At 47.2% G+C, this 21851-nt stretch overlaps 1 protein-coding gene across 1 annotated transcript in view; it reads right to left on the bottom strand.

Annotated features, from left to right (window-relative positions):
* The window catches only part of EPHB1 (EPH receptor B1), a 455697-nt gene that overhangs the window by 130143 nt on the left and 303703 nt on the right, over positions 1-21851 (bottom strand). Inside the window, exon 5 of the mRNA XM_040233096.1 lies at positions 489-824. Coding sequence (XP_040089030.1) covers positions 489-824 — 336 coding nt within the window. The remainder of the gene's footprint in view (positions 1-488; positions 825-21851) is intronic.

The raw sequence follows: 21851 nt of genomic DNA, 5'->3' as shown, positions 1-21851 counted from the left end.
CTTGAATTACATGGGTTTAATTGAAAAATAATCTATGAAGGCAATACTGACAAGATTTCTGGGAAGTTGCTTTCATTGGGTTTTCTAAGAAAGCAACACTGGTGTTCTCAAGATTGTACAGTGCTTCTGCCCATCCACCCACCTACCCATCCATCCATCTGTCCATCCATCCTTCCAAGGGTGTTCCTTGAGCCCTAGCTGAATGTGCAGAGCACTGGGTCCTGTGCCAGCCTGAATATACATCTTTGCTTTTGTATCTTTCCTGTGACCAGGCACAGGAAAATCCCTCAGAATCCAGCTCACTCTCAGAGGAGAAACCCTACCTCTCCATGGTCTCAAATGCCCATCACCCGATACCTTCACTGCTGGGAGGAGGCCTGGGGGCAGACTAACGGGTTGAGTGTGGCTGCAGCTTTGTTCCTGCACAGAGGTGGCAACGTGTCAGCCCCACAGACAGACAAAAGGGGCACAGACACCTCCAGACTTACCAGCTTGGTTTGTGGTGATGTTGACAGAGACGTGCTGTGGGGGAAAGGGACTCTTGCTGGAGACCCCATTGACGGCCTGGATGTCAAAGGTATAAGGGGTATGGGCCCACAGGCTGCTGATGGAGACGCGACACTCGGTCAGGCCCAGCTGCCTGGGCACGAACTCCACATTGTCGTCACAGCGGGAGCAGCTCCGGCGGTCTGCCCGGCACTTCTTACAGATGACATTATAGGTCACGTCATCCCGCCCACCCGTCTCCCGAGGAGGGTGCCACTCCAGAATGATGGATGTCTCATTGACGATGGAGATGACATTGCGGGGACCTGATGGCACACCTGCAGGGAGACAAAGAAAGGCCCAGTGAGGTTGTGTGGAAGCTTGGCCAGCTTCTCTCCATCCCTCTTTGGTGTGATCCCACCCTCCTCACATACACATATCTCCTCTCCTCCCTCAACTCCAAACAACCATGTCCCAATCCTTTCTGAGAAAAAATGACAGATGGAGATGACAACCTGTTGCCAGCTCCCCGTTCAGTCATCCCAGTGAGGCTTTCCTTCTTTGAATCATGTCTGCCAAGGGAGAGAAGGATGGACATCTTGGATACAAGCCCTTTTGTTCTTAGGACTAAGCTGCCTCCTCCAGGCAGCTTTAGCATCAGTGACATGTATGTATATTGGACTCTTATTGGATTCCATGTCTCTTCTTAACTTGTGGAGAACTCAAGGGTTGGAGGACAGGAGTGACCTCTCCTAGGACTCAACATATTCAGGCATCTTGCATACAGTGTCACACAACCTGGGATCTATGTGGTATGTGCATGGCAGTGGGAGTGTTTCTCTGCAGGATGGGCTTCCAGAACACCTGGAGAAATGAATATTTACATTGTACAAGCTTTGGTGCACGAAGCCATGTTGGGTAGGAGATTCACATGGCCACTATTTCTTACCCCACGGTACAAGAAGAGCATAGGGATTTGTCCCAGACACTCTGCTAGCTACCAGAGCTGGTCTTAAGCTGATACGGCACTCCAAATATTGGTGGTCAGATCTATTCATGGAAAACAAGAGATCCGAACAGACTGTCTCTCCTACAAATCAGTCAGGCTCACTGGGACTCAAGGAGGGCAGCCTCTTTCCTCCGGACAGTTCGGTCCATGGCTGCTGTTCACACACCTGCAAAGGCTGAGATGCCTTGTTGCAAAACTCTAGAAAGCTTGGTTCCTAGTAGGAGGGCAGAATGCTGCTAAATTCATAGCTGCAGTCCTGAGCATTTTGAGATCCAGTTGGAGAATCTCCTGCCCAAGAACAGAATGGATCATAGCCTCTGGTTCCCAGGATGGGCTCTGCTTATACTCAGTATCCACCTGATGGAAACAGACTCTGCCTGGAAGCCCCTCTTCTGAATGGCAGGCCTGCGGGAGCCACTGCTCTGGATAGTAATGCATTCAGAATTCACGCACGTGACTGTCGCCAGCTGAACGGAGACATGTGTAAAGCGGTTCATGCTGGAGACAGGAATCAAATGCCAACACAGAGAATGAGGGAATAACAACAAGGTCGGGGGGCACCAGGGAAGGATTCTGTGTTGAATCAGTCAACAGCAAGCAGAGAGAGCAGAAAGCAAATATTAAATTGGATTCTATTAAAACATGAAAGAAAATCAGTACTGTACTATATAAAGCCCATTAGACCTGAGCTAAAGCATGGTTTTCATGCATGCTTGTGACAGGACGGGATTTGTGGAGCATTTTTACTGAGGTCTTGCAAATAGCATTCAAGAATTCCCCACCCATCTGACAGGGATAAACATCCACCTCTTTTGGAATCAGTGCACAGCTAGTACTGGGCAGGCATTGGGGATCGCCCTAGGTGGACGTGGCCAGCCTTGTCTCACACCACATTTATCATTAACGCCCATATTGGCCAGTGCCTGTCTTAGACCTGTCTGTTTGCTCGGACGGATGAGACTCAGACCACAAGCTCCCCGTGGTGAATGCCACTGCTGTCTGACTCATTGTCACAGCAGACAGCCTAGCCTCAGCCACAGGCCACTGTTTCTCATAGTCATAAAAATTACTTTCACCAAGTATGTTCCACGCCAGGCATGAGGTAAATCCTTTAACCATATTATCTTGCTGCATCCTGTGGCATCCTCTGGTTACCACACAGAAAGCAGCCTTGGGCGAAGGGGCAGAGACAGTACTGTTAGGGAGAGTGACCATTCACCCCTCCCATCCTTTGGAGACGGCCCCCCCACACACACACCCTGATTCCAGTTACCTCCTCTTGTCCTTGAACTTCAACTTCATCCTCTCCTCTGACTCTACTTTCTCCACTTAAATTTGCATAAGTCATTGCCATTTAAAACCCAAACATGGTCACCTGGCATATCTTTCTTTATGTTGAATGTCCCCTCTTCACTCTCCAGCCAAGCTTCCCCAAAGTGGAGTCACACATCACACAGGCTCTCCTCTCTCCCTGCTCAACCACCTGCAGTCTGGTTTCTCCCCCACTCCTCTGTCATGCCTTTATTATTATTATTATTTTTTTTTTTTGGACAGGGGTAGGGTGGTGTGTGGAGTTCCCTACTTGGCAAATCCAGAGAATTTGGTCCTTACCTTCCTAATATACTGTGTGGTCACTGGCCAGAACATGGGGACCCAACACACTGTTCGTCAGTGGCATCTCCTTTCCTCGGATCTTTTCCTTCCTCTATATCTCCATCACCTCACAAAAATGGGTTCCACCAATTTTCCTTCCCTAAAGCAAAGACTCTAATCAATCCTTCAACATTGCTTTCCATATCTCCCATCTATTCTCATCCACCAGGGTGTGAGTTTCAAACTGTACATGGGATCATATCATTCTCTGCTCAAATACCAGTTATTTAAAAGTTTACCCTTCTTTCCACATCCTTGAAGTTCCCATACGGACTTGCTGCTCTTGATTTCATCTCTGGGTCATACTGTGACCAACAGGAAGTTCCCGCCCTGTCCTGTGCCCACCGAACTCGCTTCACATCCCTAAGCCTCCGCATCTCTCCTTTGTCCAGAATTCTTCTCCTTCTATCTACTTGAGGAACTCTTGCTCACCCTTCCAGATCCAGCACATTTCACTAGGAGACTTCCCTGATGCTCACAGTCATACACCTCCCCTCTGGGCTTCCATAAGCCCATTTCTGGCTGTGTAACTCAGAATCTTGTGGAGGTGAGGGTTGGACCATGAAGAAGGCTGAGTGCCGAAGAATTGATGCTTTTGAACTGTGGTATTGGAGAAGACTCTTGAGAGTCCCTTGGACTGCAAGGAAATCAAACCAGTGAATCCTAAAGGAAATCAACCCTGAATACTCATTGGAAGAACTGATGCTGAAACTGAAGCTCCAATACTTTGGCCACCTGATGCGAACAGCCAGTTCACTGGAAAAGACCCTGATTCTGGGAAAGATTGAAGGCAAAAGGAGAAGAGGGAGGCAGAGGATGAGATGGTCGGATGGCATCACCAATTCAATGGATGTGAACTTGGACAAATTCCAGGAGATGGTGAGGTACAGGGAAGCCTGGCATGCTACAGTCCAGGAGTTGCAAAGAGTCAGACATGATTTAGCAACTGAACAACAACAACTCAGAATCCACCATCACACTGCAATGGGCTCTTCCTAAGCATCCTCACCACACTATGCTGTCCTGGTGAGCAGGGGCTGGTAGCTGGTTTGTCTCTATGATTCCCATGCCCAGCACTTTGCCTGGGGGAGGCCCCATTCTACCAGTTTTCGACCTCTGCTCAGTGTTCAAGGCTGTAGGTCACACGTGTGCACCCCTCTCCAGCATGAGACAGAAGCTCTGCGGTGGGGCTGAGGGAACATGCAGGAGCAGGGAGGACCCTGTTGTGCCCCTGACTGGTAGAGTGAAGTGAAAGTCGCTTAGTAGTGTCTGACTCTTTGCAACCCCATGGACTATACGGTCCTTGAATTCTCTAGGCCAGAATACTGGAGTGGGTAGCCTTTCCCTTCTCCAGGGGATCTTCCTGACCCAGAAATTGAACCCGGGTCTCCTGCATTGCAGGCAGATTCTTTATAGACTGAGCCACTGGGGAAGCCCAAGGGGTAGAGGTTTTGGTGAAACACAAGGGGCAGGAGAGAAACTGAACCATCCCTGATCCATCTGCATCCCTGGGAGCTGAGGAGACCCACCCTGGTCGATACTCTGTCCAAGTCTGTTCGTTTGCTTCCTATTCAAGAAGAAAAGCAGTGGGTTTCCATGAATGATGAATTTTTCACATTTATTTATTTAAAACAGCCTTCATATGAAGCAAGCACGTCTCATCCATGGCTGCACTCCAGGGTACATGCATCTGTGGGCCATGAACGGGGGTCTCTGGGAGCCATGGTTGCTGAGTCTAGGGCTACATAAATCTGAATCCTTTCCTTCCAAGATCAGGAGCAGACTTTAATGGCCCTCCCTGGAGAGCAGACTCAGACAGCCAGGAGAACCTGAACTCCTATCTTGTGGTCTCAGAAGCCAGCATGGTGCCTGGGTTCACAGCACACCCTTGTGGAGGTGGCCCAGGTCTGGGACACCAACAACTACTAGAACCCCATTCATTATTTATTTGTTTACTCACTCACTCTTTAAATAAATACTCCTGCACTATTGTGGGCACTTGGGAGATAGGATAAAGCAAACCAGATGAGCTTCTGCTCCCACGGAGTTTACATGAGGTTGGGGGGGGGGGTGGGGAGTGACAGAAAAGAATAGAGAAATAAAGAGATAAAGGACACAGAGATAAAGGAGATGAATCCAGATAACAATAAGTGCCAGGAAATAAAGCTGCCCCTAGGCTCAGATTGCCTCCCTGCAATGCTTCGCTCCTGACCCTTTTCCTATGAGGTCCCTTCCAGGACAGGCAAGCCAGGCCCAGTGTCTGGGCAGCTAAAACAATGATGGTTCCCAAGTCCTGCACTGTCCTGATGACAAGGACGCATTTCTGCAAGTAGGTAGCTTGGATCCTCCTGTGTCTGGACAAAGAGTCTGACCACAGCAGAGTTGGCCTCCAAATAAATCTTCCTAAAGGAAATGTCAGGGCCATTTCCTACTCATCTAGGCTGTAGCCCCCTGTTTGGGGTCCTCCCCCTGCAGAGAGAATTTGTCTAGCACCAGGTCCCCAGCAACATCCTTAGGAAGGAGGCCAACTGAGACCAGCAAAAAGAAAAACCACAAAACTTTAAAAGGGGGAGTGGAGAGGGAACCAGAGAGAAAAGAAAATTTGCTTTATCCGTCCTCAGAAGCCCTCAGGAAGTGCGCTGGCAGGGCTCAGAGCCAGGGTCTCCTTGTCTAAGCTCCCTGCTCTCTCGTCCGCGTCCTCGTTTTTCTTAATTACATACAGACAGGCTTTTTGAAGCCTCTCTGATCTGTTGCCACGGTTACTACTGATGAAAGCTTCCTGCTAAAAGGGCTAGGAAAACTCAGTCCTTTTAAAGGATGGGAAAACTGCTGAGCTGTGATTCTCTGGGTGGGAGAAACATTGTGGATTCTGGACTGCGGGGATGGGTCTCCAGGGTCTTCCAGGATGTGCCTGAGAGGTTAGCTCAGCCCACATGAAGCATGGATGGCACTTTGAATTCAGAAAGTTAGGCAGAATTTATCCTTCCAGAGCCATAAGCTACCCCAGTGTTGTCACTGCTGCTACTGCTAAGTCGCTTCAGTCGTGTCTGACTCTATGCGACCCCATAGACTGGACTATGCAGCCCACCAGGCTCCGCCGTCCCTGGGATTCTCCAGGCAAGAACACTGGAGTGGGTTGCCATTTCCTTCTCCAATACATGAAAGTGAAAAGTGAAAGTGAAGTCGCTCAGTCGTGTCCGACTCTTAACGACCCCATGAACTGCAGTGCACCACACTCCTCCGTCCATGAGATTTTCCAGGCAGTACTGGAGTTGGGTGCCATTGCCTTCTCCACTGAGATGAAATCTCCCGCTTCTTAATGTGTTTCAGGCCAGATGAATTTTTTTTTTAAAGAATTGAGAGACACAGTGGGTGGGAAAGAGTAGGTGAGTTTATCTGTATAAAGCTGGAAATAAGAGCACTCTTGAGTAATCAGAGGGGAAATATGTTTAAGACAGGTAAGCCTCGAAAGCCAATTTTATTAGGAATCTTAAAAAAGCCAACATCTAGTTTCAGAATTTAGATGTGAATTTCTGGCTGGTCCAAAGTACAGAGCAGGCAATGTTTAGCTAACTGTGCATTGCTGTTGCCAGGGTTTGTGTCCTTGTATCCCCCACCATGGAGAGCAGGTGACGATGACAATCACAGGAAGGTGGTGTACTCCTGGGAGCCCCCCTGTGCAGGCTGGAATTGGACCCCTCTGCCTAAGGCCAGAGATGAGGTCCTCCCTTGTTTGTGAATGACCCCTTGAAGAATCTGATGAAAGCAACAAAGCTTTTCCTGAGAAAAAATGAACATGTATTTGAACATATATGCATGTTTTCAGAGACTCTGAGGGATCTCTGAAACCAACCAACAAACCTCTTAAATGTTTTCAGCAATAAAATTTAAAAAATATATTCTCTTGTGGGCAAAGCTTAGGAATGTGAACTTCTAAGCCTTAATTTTCTCATCTGAAAAATGGTAGTTTTGAAGATTTAATGAGATAATAAGTCCAAGGGTTTAGCTGTGTGGCTGGTACACAGAAAAACTCAGTTAATGTCAGCTGCTATTAGTATTAGTATTGTCATTATTGGATGAACTGGAATCCTGACCTTCTCATCAAACTAAGGCTAATCTAGTTCAGTCACTTATTCCTTGAGCAGAGACCCATTCTTGAGCAGATGCCCAGACCTGTGCAGGGAGCCATAAAGATATAGAGGTTACAGCCCATAATGCTGGAGAACCCATGTGTTTATTACTGAGACAAGATCCCTTATCTATGGAGTACTGGGAATTGTGGACACATTTAGCTAAGGATCAGAGCAAGTGATCCAGACACAAAGAGTTATAGACAGATGTTTGAGGAATGGTAAGATCAATGCAGGACAGAATTTTTCGAGATGGTGTCTGGGCATCTTGCCCACAGATTGGAGCTGTACTTGGGGAGAGACACTTTGAAAGCCATTTGCTCTAATCTATGCCCTCTGGGCCACTTAACCCTTGCAAGCACCCCCTAGGCAGAGACCTAGTCTTGGGTATGGAGCTGTGTCTCCAGCACAGTTCCACACTTTTTGTCTTTTGGGCTTTAAATCTCTGTGGCACTTATACATCTGCTTCCTGGTCTCCCAAAAGGCAGTCTGACTTTAGCACAGTACCTGGTCTTGCTTGTTCTCCTTCCTCCTGTGGGCAGGGAAATCCCTCTTTTATACTTCTAGAACAAACTGTGTCCTCTACTCAATATCCTCTTAGGAGAAAGAGTGGAAATAGTGTCTGTGAATGAGCCAGAAAGGACTGGGATACTCAAGAGTCTGGGATGCACAGGTAGTGTTCTCATGGCTAAGAAGAGTCAAGATTGTGGTTTGGAAAACTAACTGCATATTTTAATGTGAGTTGAGGGTTAAGAAGGGATAGAAAGGGAGATCAGAAAATAACATCATAGACAGGGGTGGCAAAAAAAAAAAAAAAGCATGTTGTGAGGGGCCAGGAAGACATATGAGGAGCAGGACCAGATGGGTTATCAAAAATGATAGTACTATCAGGACATCTCTACTCATGGCCCACTGTGGCATACCTACTTTAAGAAATTGTGTCTGAGTGATTAGAAGGCTTCCTAGAGAAGAATAAAGGTCTTTGAGATTTTATGGAGAAACAGGAGTCAAGGAGAAGAAGCAGACATAGAATTGGGGGCTGTGGGATCTAAAGAGGTCTTTTATCAAAGCAAAACATGCAGGAAACTAAATCAGCCTGGTGGTTATGCCTTTGTCCTCAGTACAGAACGTAGGGCTGAAAGCAGAATGGGTTGGAGTGTAACATAAGCCAAAAAAGGGAACGTTTGCAACTGTCAGAAAGGTAGTAGAGTTACCAAGTAAACATGAGGTCAGCTTCATGTTCAGTTGTGGTTCCTTCTTTGGGTAACTTGTTATTTGAAAACAACGTCAAAACAAAAAGCTCTCTGTATTCTCTCTGGCTGCCATGTGTAGCTTTGACACTCTTCAGCCTAAGTTCAGCTCTCAGTCTTTCTCTCTGCACTTCTCTTTTCCTCCTAAGGCACCAATTCCTCTTCCACCATTCCTTCACTAGGTGTAGATTTCCTGGGGAAGACTAGACAAGAATGACCACTATGCTAGAGGAAAGTGTTGTGATGCAGGGGACCATGCTGGTTCAGCACCTTGGAGAGGGGCATGGATCAGCTTGCTCTCACTCCTTTCACTGGGATTCCCTGGATGGCAGTAGGCGGTTTCCAAAGATCTCGCAGGTACCAATAACACATAATAGGAGTCTGTGACAGCAGAGGTTGGAAGGTCTTGTCTTTGGAGATGGGATGGGTATATGACTATTTGAGGCCATATCAGGGGACCAAGAGGAAGCTACCAGGAATCTGAAGAAAAGCAGTGGCATCAAGTGGCCAGACTGCTGAGGCACACTCCATGCAATAAAGAAGCCAAGAGGGGCTTAGGATCTTTGGAAAAAGCAGACCAAGTGTTGGCTATAATTTATGAGTGACAAAGACAAGACAATTGGAACACTGTTTTGCTCAAGGTGAAGGTGGTAATAGCTCAAGTCCTAAAGTAGCTTTTCCTAAAAGGGAGTCAGTTGTGCTGGGGGCTTGAGGCACAGAACTGGAAAGCTGAGTGAGGTTTGTCTCTTGTAACCAGTAACCAGTACACTGTTTACTCTCCCTAAGAATGTAGGCTGTCTCTCCTGAGGCAAGGAGGAGAGGACATTGAAACCTAGAGCTGTCGTGTTGCTTTACTTTTCCTAATTGCCCCAGGGGCAATTTTATATTGCTTTGAATGAGTTTAAGCTAGACCCCAGGGACTGAAGTGACTTAGCAGCAGCAGTAGCAGGGCCATGCCTTCCTGTGAACAGACACCTGTGCCATCTGCATGGACATCTGAAGGACAAGGCTTTGATTTGGTTACATGTGTTTGTTTCATACCACTGAGTGAGTGATTAATTTCAGTAGTTCGTCTAGATTTCTACAAGTATCATCGGAAAGATCAGAGAGATGGCCGTGGTTTCCATTTTAATAGAGTTCTGCATGGAGTTGTGAATTTCATTTCAACAACAAACCCTACATGCAAACTACTATCATAGGCATTTTGGTACATAAGTTAATGAAGCCTCATTTTCCCAACATCCCATGAGGTAGGAACTATTATCCCCATTTTACGTATAAAGAAACTGTAGCTCAGAGACGTTAAGTGACTTGCCTAAATTATGTGGTGGGTGAGTGCTGGAATAAAGACTTGAGTACAAGCCTGGATGTTCCCAAAGCTCATCCTTAACAACTCTTCCCCCCAGGGTGGAGGCACCTAAGAGTGCAGGGGGCAGGTGTGATGCAAATACAGCCAGGTGCTGGGGGCAGGGGGCCGGTCTCTCAGGAAGGCAGGAAGCTCTTGTTTCTGAACCATTTTAGTAGCGTCCCTGTAGAAACAGAGCAACCACGGTTCCAGGGCTGGGCTGAGTGTGTCTGCATGTGTTGCTCATTAGGGTCTTGGAAACACTGGGCCTGTACTCAGGCAATTCCCCTAATCATAACAGTTAGTAATAAGAAGAAATGACTAGTCAAAACAAGGAGGGATCCTGCTGAGAGGGATTTCAGGAGCATTAAAGAACCCAGTGTTATACATTTCTCCAAACACCAATGTTTGCTGAAAGTATTTCTTGTTTCACCTGCTTTGATGGAGCTAATTGTGTGGGAGAGAGGGGGTGGATTCACTTTCTGGGAAGAGCCCCCTCTCCCTGACCTAAACTGAAGCCTGAGCATCTAGGTTTCTCCAGGGCTGCAGAAGCTGTTGGAGGACGGCTGAGGCCCCTGCCTTCGTGAGGCAGTGCATCCCAGCAGGAATGGCTTACAACCATCTGTGTCACTGCCTGTGGGGACAGGAGGCTGAATCTTCTATTTGTGGCCCCAAGTGAGGCCAGAAAGAAGGAAGCTTGGATAGGATGTCCCCTGCAGATTTCCTGGGGACACTTCAATCAAGGAGAGATAGAAGTCAGGTCATCTTAAAGACCTGGTCTTCAAGACCTCCTTCTTGGCCCTGAAATGAGGCCTCAGGGCTTTCTGAAATGGTGAAAGATGTGCTGGAAAATTGGGCTGAGTGCCACCTTTGTGACTTTAGGCAGGTCACTTGCATACTCTGAGCCTAATCTTTCACTCCTGGCTGATCCATCCATGTTCCTGAGACTCTATGTTACACACTCAGACCCATACATAAGATTATGGTATGAAAAATTCCCTGGGGTCTACCCTGAGGAGCTCAAAGTGTGCAGGGAAGGCAGGCACCTGCACAGCAGTCACACCAACCACTGACTGACAAGGCTGGTGGACACACCCCCCTGGGCCTGGAGATGGCCACACACTGTGCGGCAAGGGGACACGCAGGACCCCGGCTCTCTTCTCACTGATGAGGGAAGCAAACAGCTGAGTATGCATGAGGCCATCAGTGTATCTTAGTGCACTCCACACGCACTAAAGACCATCTGGTTCAGTTCAGTTCAGTCGCTCAGTCGTGTCCGACTCTGCGACCCCAGGAATCGCAGCACGCCAGGCCTCCCTGTCCATCACCAACTCCCAGAGTTCACTCAGACTCACGTCCATCGAGTCCGTGATGCCATCCAGCCATCTCATCCTCGGTCGTCCCCTTCTCCTCCTGCCCCCAATCCCTCCCAGCATCAGAGTCTTTTTCAATGAGTCAACTCTTCGCATGAGGTGGCCAAAGTACTGGAGTTTCAGCTTTAGCATCATTCCTTCCAAAGAAATCCCAGGGCCGATCTCCTTCAGAATGGACTGGTTGGATCTCCTTGAAGTCCAAGGGACTCTCAAGAGTCTTCTCCAACACCACAGTTCAAAAGCATCAATTCTTTGGTGCTCAGCCTTCTTCACAGTCCAACTCTCACATCCATACAGTAATCATAACATCTTTGAAAAATATAATGAAAAAAATCACCTATTCACAATAGCCACAAATCCCATAAAATTCTTACGATTAAATCTCACAAGGCTTGTGTAATGCTTGTATGAAGACAACTATAAAACTTTACTTAAGGGCATAAAAGAAGACTTGAACCCATGCTCCTGGATGAAGAGAGGCAGATCATAAAGAGGACAGTCATCTCCAAAGTAACCCATATATTTAATGCTTACCCAGTCCCAATGTAATAGGATTGATTATTGAGTTGTGCCAAGCTGATTTCAAAGTTCATCTTGCAGATGAAAATGTTTAAGAGTTGGCAAGACACTTTGACAATGAATAATATGTACAGACTTCTTTTACCAGTTATTGAAATATATGACAAAGCTACTATCTTTAGAACAGCTTAGAACTGGTCCCAGATGAGACTAAACAATCAACAGTAAGGAATAAAGATGAGTACAGACAGGCACTTAGTCTGTAACCAAAGAGGCATTTCACTAACATTTTGGATAATTCAGATGGAGCTGATTGGATGCTATTTTTAATAAGACAAATAAGAACATCAATATCACGTCTTACACAAAGTAAGTTTTAGATGAAGGAAGGCGCTAAAAATAAACACTATATAAAGAACTAAAATAAAATGAGAGTGTTTTTATATCTTAAAGTGGGGAAGACATACACAAAACCCAGGCAAAAAGTCAAGACTCAAATCCCCCAAACCAGAAATTAAAAAAGGTCAAGTTTAAACTCAAAAATTAAAAATCTCGAAAATGCCAAAAATGTATTCATAAATAGAGTAAAAAATAAGTAGAGGGCTGCACAATCCCAAGTGGCTCAAGAGGTAAAGAATTCACCTGCAGTGACGGAAATGCAGGAGACGTGGGTTCAATCCTGGGGTCAGGAAGATCTAATGGAGGAGGAAACGGCAACCCACTCCAGTTGCCTAGAAAATCCCATGGTCAGAGAATCCTGGGAGGCTGCGGTCCATAGGGTCACAAAGCACTGGGCATGACTGAGCACATACACATAAGCGGGCTGGGGCGCAAGATGCCACATTTAATTAACAGGCATCTAGAAGTCAATTTTTAAAAACAGAAAAAGGGCAAAAACAGTCCATTTCCAGGAGATAAAATAAATTGGTCAATAAATGTATGAAAAAAACATAGTAATTTATATTAAGGGAAATATGGTCAAAAATTTTAGGAGGTCAGTCAAACTGGCAAAAGCCAGAGTCTTGATAACATCCAGTTGAGCCTGTGGAGAAGCAAGATGTGCACCACTGGCGGGGGTGTCACTTGGTCAAGGCCTAGTCCTCTGGGACAGCACTTTGATTGGCTTTCTGAGTACATGTGCCCAGCAACCCAGCAATTCTATTTCTAGGCTAATTTCCTCCACAAATATAGGCTTGTGTGCCCTCAAGGTATGTCTGAGCATTTTCATTTTTATTTATATTAGTGAAATGCTGTGTTGACCACCTATGGGGGACTATATAACATAGCAGAGGTGGCTGTGCCTCCACCCTCTCCCCTCTCCCCCACTGTTCCTCCCTCCATCATCTTCTGCATCCCCCACCTGCCAATTCTCCTCTCTTCCCCAGTCTTGCTGAAGGTCATTTCCAAGCCACTTCCATAGAGCTCACAAAATGACCCTTGGCCAATGATACGCAACCCTTCACTGTCTCAAGTGGGTAGCAGCATTAGTTTGATGTCAGGCCATCTCAGAGGCAATGGAACTCCTTCCTAAGGATCGAAGCCTAGCACTGAGGCCAAGGAGCCCTACCTGGTCAGATCTGGGCAGAAATTGGGCCCTGCCACTCACAAACAAATGTATGAGCTAGGGCACTAGCCATGCTGGACCTCAGTTCTCTCATCCATACATTGGGAATAACAGTAGTACCACTTTATATTCTGTGAGGATAGCTGAGAAAATCCACATCAGGGGCTTAATCAGCACCAGCTATCATGCTAGACTTACTGTTACTTGCTTATGCTCTTGATCCAGTTGGTTGTGGCCAGGGATACCAGGCACATGATACTTGGGGTCCACTCAGAAAGGGCCTTAGCTGTAGGCCATGGTACTGCACAGCCTTCACCATGCTTGGGATGCAGGCATGGGTGTGGCTGAGCTCAACAGAGCTGCCTGCAGCCCTTTCACTGGCATGACCATAAAGCCTACCTTTTGCTCACAATAAGAGTGACCTCATGTGCAAGTTCCTCTGTGCTGGCTGGCAAATAGCACCCTTTTGGGGGGATAGAGTGGCTTTCTAACTTTCCTCACTGAGCACTGGCAGGGCTTCCCACTGGCCCCTCCCCCAACCACCCACCTTCTAGGCATGTCTGATGCAGCAGAGAGCCAGCTTGTACCAAGCCGCATCTCAGTCTCACTACACAGGGGCCACGCTGGCCCCTTTCCACTCAGCAATGTTGAGCGTCCTTAACTGCCACTTGCAAGGTGGGCAGAGCTTAGTGATAACCCAGAGGATCTGCTCAGAAACCACCCTGGACATCTTCTTGCAAGTCCAAGTCCATACCCATGAGGGGCTGGGGGGAAGCAACACACCATGACCACCATTGCCCCACCCTTCTCTCTATAGAAAGGGAAGGGAGGACAGAGTGACCTTTGTGTCCAAGCGGCATTCGGCCCTCTACCCATCAACTCCTAAGACCGTTCACTCTTCTTAATGCAGTCTCAGAGTCAGAGCACCTTGGTTGTGCCGAGCAGAGGTGGTCTCACAGCTGACTTACGACTGGAGCCTGCTCTCTCTGTGCAAAGTCATCCATGACCATTTACCCACTGGGGAGTCCAGGCTTTAAGCCCACAGCCAACCCCCTATCATAAGAGTTTTCAATTGTCTGGATCCAAATGTGTACTTTATAGCCAACTGCATGGAAATTTTCTCAGAAGACCAACACAGAGTTTCAAAATAAATCACTACAAAATGCTAGTGTCCTGGTCCTATGCCACACATAATTCAAAGAGTATAGACAAGCCCACACTGACTACAAGACTCATTTCTTTCTACTTCACCCAATTTCCCATACAATTCAGAAACCTTCCTGGCAGGAATACGTCTTTGTACAATTCTAGTCAGTGTACTTCACTAATGACACAGGTAGCCTTGCTCACTTGGACAGTGTTCAGAATATACCCTTATACTAATTGAGAGTGGCTTGCTTCTATGAGAGTCAAAGACACCTGGAGCCCCTGGTCTTTGTCACACCCAAGCAAAGCCATCAGTGACGTCTGTGGGTCTCTGGCAACTGCTTTGGGGCTTTCACATGTACTCACCAGCCAAGGGATATAGAAGACCACTGTCATGATTTGAGAAAGGGTTGGCTAGTGCCAGGTTTCTAATATGGCAGCTAGAAGGGCAGAGAATGAAAAAGAGGGTGGATTCAGGAACTCCACCCAGTGTAATGGGGTTAAGGGTGGGTTCTGAGTCCGCCTCCCAGGGAAGCTTAATGATCAGTAACAGAGGTGCAGTAGGCTCACACGGGTACCAGGACTGGTTGGCAGTGGTGAAATTGAAAGCTGATTGCAAAGAGGCAACTGGCTGAAGGTCTAGGAGTGAGTCCCAGACCTAACCCCCTAGGGGACTTGGGCTTGGCCTCTGGTGTCAGAATTGGATCAGGATCTGATTCTGGGTTACATGGATGGAAGAAGGGGGGACTAGAGGAACCAGGACCCTAGTCACAGCTGGTGATTACCTGTGAGGAGCTGGGGACCAAGGTGGTCTGCACCAGCAATACCTGGATCTGTGACCACATCATGATGGAGTCGAGATGAGGATGATGGTATAAGATTCCAGCCAACCTAGGTTAACTCTCCAGAAGCAATTGCTCTAAAATGCCCATTCCCCCTGACCCCACATTTTCTGTTCTGATTTTGGAATGCGCAATTCAGATATGACTCAAACCTTATTCACCAAAACAGACAAGTTTCTGAGACCTTACCATATGTCTGATGCTGAGTTAGGTATATACATCGTCACAACTCGGCACAGTGATAAACAATATCCTCATTTTATGGAAAAGAAACGGAGTTTCAGAGAGGTTAAGTAACCACAGCAACAGAGGGGTAGAGTCGAGAGTGAAGTCTAGTCTGCCTGATCGCAACAGCAGGGCTCTTACCACTTGGCTATGTTGGGCACCAACGAAGTAAGCCCACAGAGGGGATTAAAAAATCAGATCAGTATGTCAAGAGCTTCCAGTCCAGTGGACAGAGAAAGCCCTACACCTGAACAGATCTGAATAGAATATTCAGAGCATGCACCTTCTTTCCTGGGGATGAAGTAAGATGCTGGCAGAAGAGAGACGATGTACAGCCATGTGCCTCTGACTATCTCCTCTTTTGAGGAGGAGAATTAGAGCAGGGAAGATTTAAGAACCCTGAGCCATAGCTGCCATCCAATTCCAGCATCCATCCCAGGCCAGCCCCGCCTGGGACCAAAGCCTGCAAATTAGACATCAAAGCCATTGCCTGAAGGCTACCAAGGAGCATTCAGGACCACAGTGAGCCCTACAGCCAGGCATTAGACAATTTTGTTCTGATTTTCAAAAGAGAGAAGAGAGTAGATTAAATGAATAAATTTTACCTCAATCCCCTCCTACTGCTGAAACTTCATAGTTAAAACAATGCTTTGTGAGCCTCAAGAAAACAGTGACAAAAACCAGCATGGGTCTCTAAGTATAAGTCAGGCCAAATGACATTGTTTCTTTGTCTAAAAGTTTATGAGCCTTTAGAGAAAAAAGAATATAGACAATGTACCTAGATTTCAAGGACAGTAACTGAAAGAAGTACACAGATACTCGTGTACCAAAGGAAGAAAAGTTAGCTAAATGATAATTCCAGTGCTTGGATTCAAGCTGCTTTGAAAATAGCACAAAAGTAGAGTGCACAACTCCAGTAATAGTAGTAAAACAAAATAGCTTCCTTTCATTGGCTGCATCCTGTATGCCAAACACTGTTCTAAATAGTGTTCTAAATATTACTCCATTTATACCCTTGACAACACAGTGAGGCAGATGCTAATGCTCTATTCATAATACACACCCAGTTTATGAATGAGAAAATGGAGACAGAGAGCTATGTCGCTTGCCCCACATCACACAGCTGGAAAGTGTCAGAGCGGTGCTTGAACTCAGCCCTAGAGCACAGACCACAAAGCCCACACTCTCAACCAGTTATGCTAATACCTGTCAGTTGAAATCAGTTTTCAAAATGGTGTACACTTGAAAGAGCCTGGTGCCCAAACACATCAGGCCAAAAGGTCTGAAGTTACATGTATAAGTGCAGGAAAGAAAAGACCCAGATGGGCAGTATCTCCCGAAGACACAAACCAAAGTTTTGAGTGTTTAGAAGTAAAGAAGTCGGATTGGAGCCCATGGTGTGAGAGGCTGCACCAAAGTGAACAATTAACAGGATCCCAGTCTCAGAAGAGCCACCAAATTTCTTTGGATCCTGCTTGGGGGTGAGGGTCATATGTTTCATTCTGGCTGCCATATTTTAAGTTGGATTGATAAATGTGAGAGATTCAGAATAGGCAGCCAGGACACTGAGGCTCAGGAAGTCATGCACATTCGGGAGCAGATGATGTTTAGCCTACAATAGGTGATTGAGGAAGGATGAGAAAGTTGTTCATAAGCAATGGAACCAAAGGTTCCACCTGCAGGACACTGCTCCTCAGTGATGGACCAGTGGTGAGGAGGGAAGGAAGGCAGTGCCTGATCCGAGGTGCAGAAGCTCTCTCTTATAGTGATAGGTGATGGCTGCCTAGCAATGGAGTACAGCCACCCTGCAAAAAAAAAAAAAAAATCAGCTCTTTGTCATCACAAATATTCAGAAAGCTAAAAATGAAATGACTACTTCTCAGGGTTGTTGGAGAGACGAGGCTGACACTGGGGAGGAGTTTGAGAGGCAGAGCCTAGAAGGCCACTCCAAGTGTTAATAATCTGTGACTCCAAATGCCCATAAGATAAAATGTACTTAAGATGAAAAAGTGAAACAGAAATGTCAGCGCTTATGCCCAGCTATTAGCTTAAAACTTGGAGCTACATGATGCCTCCTAAGGATTATATTCACTTGGGTAAAACAACTGTGAAAAGAAATTGTAGACCATAGAAGTGTGAAAGCCCAAGTACACAGGCAATGCTGACCCTTCCTGAAACAGCAGTGACAGCTCTTTATAGCTTTCAGCTCCCCTCACATGCCCTCAACTCTACATCCAGTTATATACACTATCTGAATCCAGGTGCTCAGAGAAACAGCTTACCCCATGACACTTGTTCCTCCGTGACCCTTGTTGGAATTTCACCTCTAGGAAAACACACATTACCTCCACTTCAAAAGCACAAATTGAAAAAAAAAAAAAAGAAGCACCAATGATGTTTTATATGTGCAGTGTGGATCACATACCAGGGTAAAGTCAAGTAGCTCCTTTACCTATAGAAAGGGGTACATGGTGGAACTTTTCCTAAAGCCCTGATCAGTAATGAATGAGTAAAACTAACCTTGAGTGAAGTAGCCCTCTTTCAATAGGTTGCAACTCCTAGATGAAGAGGAACGTGTTTTTGAAAAGGTTGGTTTGGGGGAAGTATTTAAAACCATCCGCAATGTGTAGGCAGGGGAGCAAGCAGTCCCCAGTCTATAACACTGGATTCCTGTGCCCTGTGGAGTGCGTCGCCCTGGGGGATGCTTTCTGCTCTATTGGACTAAAGGGCCCTTTCCTGAAATGATGGCACCCAGAGGCTACCTCTGGACCTTCTCGCTGCGTGGTGAGGACCATCTGAGGGGTGAGACCCATCCCTCCATCACTCTACTCACCTGATCCTCCATCTGAGCTCAGGGGACCGGTCCCCACCAGTCACCAGTCACTTTGCTTCTGCTTCAATTTCCCCCTCCACCCTCCCTGAGCCTGCTCCAGCCAGGTAGTGCTCACTTATCTCTACTCTCTCTCCTCCATCACTGCTCCCACCACCCAAGACAGAGAATGTAATGGAAACTGCGCCAGAGCAGGTGGGGGTGGTTCTGAGAACTAGTGAGATCCTCCCCTGAAACACTCAACACTGACACACACTCACATCACATCCCGTCCTCCTCTCTTCTTCCCTGGGTATGTATTCATACCCTCCCAACCCCCCGTCTCTCCAGTCTGCTACACAAGACACTGATGGGGAGGAGCAGGCGCTTTGATTCCACTTGGCAGGAATTCACTCAATGGCCTTTTTGCCCAGGAGTCATAAAGCGGCGGACAGAGAAACATGACTAATTCTAAAGCAATGTTCTCAAACTTTAGTGAGCTTCAGAATCACCTGGAGGGCTTGTTAAAACTCAGATCTCTGCCTCCTCTTCTCCTCACTCCCCCTCCCCAGAGTACCTCATTCAGGAGGTCTAGAGAGGGGCTGAGAATTTGTATTTCTAACAAGTTCCCTGGTGACACTGAGGCTGCTTGTCCAAGCACTGCACTTAGAAACCACGGCTATAAAGGAAACCATTACTGGCCATCTTGTCAAGCAAAAGCCAGCAGGACCCAGGATTGGTGGAAGAAGGTTATGATCTGATGTTCTTACAGACTTTTCACAGTGGCATGAAGACTATCAGACCTCTCTGCAAAGGAGTTCCTTCTTTCTCTGTCATCTCAAGGCCCCTTCCATCCCCTGAGTCCTGCTCTCCTCTTCTTTATCCTGCCTGGAAAGACCAAGTTTGGGCAATGCCGCACTCCTGGGAAGTCCATCCAAGGACTATGTTCCCTCTATCATAGGGAACATAGTCCCTGCCCTGGGACTCTGCTGCCCTGGGACAGCTGGGATGAAAGAGGTTAACAGCTGCCAACAAAGGATGAAACATGAGCTTAATAGAGAGAAATGGGAGTAGGCAGAGATGAGAGAAGGAAGAGCGGATTCTTTTCCTTTGCTGTGGGAGGCAGATTCAAGAGCAAGAGTAACAGCAAATCTCCATCACCACATGGCCATCTCCAACATCCTCCTCAGAGCTACCAAAGGGTAGTTCTCAATGTGTGTGAGGTCATGGCACTGGAGGCAGACAGTCGTGAGCTTTCATCCTGGGGCTTCCATGACATCCTGTCATTAATTCCCACAACCTCCTAATCTAAGTTCCATCATGCCCAACTCAGCCAATAAGAAGCCCCAGTTCACAGAAGATGTCACTTGTCCCAGGCCACACACCTTAGGATCCACAGCCAACGTGCCTGCCTTGCTGCTCAGCCTCTCTGAGTCAGGAAGAAAGTCAGAGGTGGTCACCGGGAGACCACAGGGACTGGCTGTCAACATGTCTCCCATGAGAGGGGAGGGCAGTATAGGACAATAATTTCTGGAGCCCCTTCTAACACTCCACCTCTATGATAGAAACTGCAGAGGTAACCGAGTGCATTTGAAGAAGAGATAAAGAAACAAGACAAGTACTAGCTTGTCTCTGTGATCCATCAAAGTTTTTCCCATGTGGGTGATGGAGAAAAAGGATTTTTGTGGTCAGCAATGTAACAAGGCAATTATTTTCACACCAATCCTTTCACATAGTTTTTCACAGACAGCAATTTTATAAGACATAATTATCTATTTTCACCTGCTTCATAAATTCCTCCTTTCCATTTCTTCCCCCATAAATAGAAATTACTTAAAACTGAAGACATGCATTTTGGTGCTCACAGTGCTGCACACTTCCTCACGCATTCCTGGCTCCCGCTTCTCTCCTGCTGGCCCACCCATAACACTTCTGGGGCCATGAGACCCTCTTGTGAAAGAAGGGAGTCTGACCCGGAGGAGTCATGGAGTCCCTGCTCCATGAGAACTGAGAGCCCAGCTCCTCAGCCACCGCTCCCGCCCCGTTTCTCAGCGTCTCTCAGCTCTGGAGGCGAGCTGCACCTGGAGTCCTCAGACGCTCTGTCTTCCGCTCCCTCCTCCCACAGCCTGGCCGCTCCCAGTGGCCATCACCTTCTTATTTGTTTTCATCGAGAGCTCCAGGCCAAGGTGAATGGTGACTGTGATCTGAGCTGCATGATAGATTCTGCTGTGACACTCGGGGCTGGCATCAAACCTGTTCTCCCCCTGGGGACATCACTTTTATTTTTAGATCTCCAATCATGCTGGAAGCTTCCATATCTGCTGCAATCTTCACACTTTCCAGGGATGTAACCAAAGCAAGTTCTAACACTGATTGAGAGTTTACTATGAACCAGGAACTGAGCCAAAGACTCCACAATATGATTTTGTTTAATCCTCATAACAACCCAGAGAAGCATGCATTATTATGAGGTCATGAGAAGAAAACAACAGCACACAAGAAAGGTAAGAAACTAGTTCAATTCACAGAAACAGTAAGAGACAGAGACAAGCTTCAAACTTCTGTCTGTGAAGTTCCAAGCCCACCTTCCCAATGCTACATGCAAACCGATGATCCAATCAGCTTTCCCAGGACCTATTCAAGGAGACTGGGGCAGTTTGGGGTGCCAAGACTCCCCAGGGGGCCTCAGGAGGAGGAAGCAGGAGGAAAAAGGTGAGCAACTTCCTCAGCTGAAGTCAGTAATGACTTGATGTTCAGAGTCTCGGCTCCCCAGCCTAGAGCCTTTGCAACCCTTCCTGGCTGGTAGGGCTAGACATTCCCTTTGACCTCTCCTCCTGCCCACTTCTCTAAGTAGCCTACTGATAATTCCTTCTCGTTAAAGGTGGTCCCCACTGAGCACTCCATATAGCCTAGCTTCTTTCAAGGGGTTCTGTTAGCAGGGGTTGGGGTGGGGGTGGTGTCACCTGTGACCTGTGATGCCTCTAGCCATCCCTCAACTCTCACCTGATCCCATCCATGGCTTAGGTTGTCCTTCTGTCTCTGAGGGCAGCCCTGATATGCTGCAGCATTGCACGCTAACCTCTTATATCAGTCCTCTCGGTTCTCCCTTCCTTCCCTCCAAACCCTGCTGAGAACAAGGCTTCTTCCTGAAAATGAGCACATAGGGCCCTGACAGGACAAGGGGGCAGTTAGCCAGGTGTGATGCAGCAGATCCAGGATGCCAGGACTGGTAGAGACTCAAGGAGGATGGAGAAGAAGGAAGAAGGGAGCTGGGTGTCCAAGATCAGCAGCAGTAACATCATCACAGACTCATTCACACAGCTCCCTATGCCCCTCTTCTATGACTTCACTGAAAGCCCACCCCTGCCCTTTGACACAGCCTTGGGGTGCATCCAAGTCCCTGCTGAATCCATGAACTTTGTCAACCATAGGGCTGGACACTGTGCTTGGACTTAGGGCTCCCAGGGCGTCTCATCGGTCAAGGAGATCCTAGGTTCTCC

Source organism: Oryx dammah, unplaced genomic scaffold (assembly GCF_014754425.2).
Source record: "Oryx dammah isolate SB20612 unplaced genomic scaffold, SCBI_Odam_1.1 HiC_scaffold_2, whole genome shotgun sequence".
Lineage (NCBI taxonomy): Eukaryota > Metazoa > Chordata > Mammalia > Artiodactyla > Bovidae > Oryx > Oryx dammah.
This window is presented reverse-complemented; position numbering and strand designations above follow the sequence as displayed.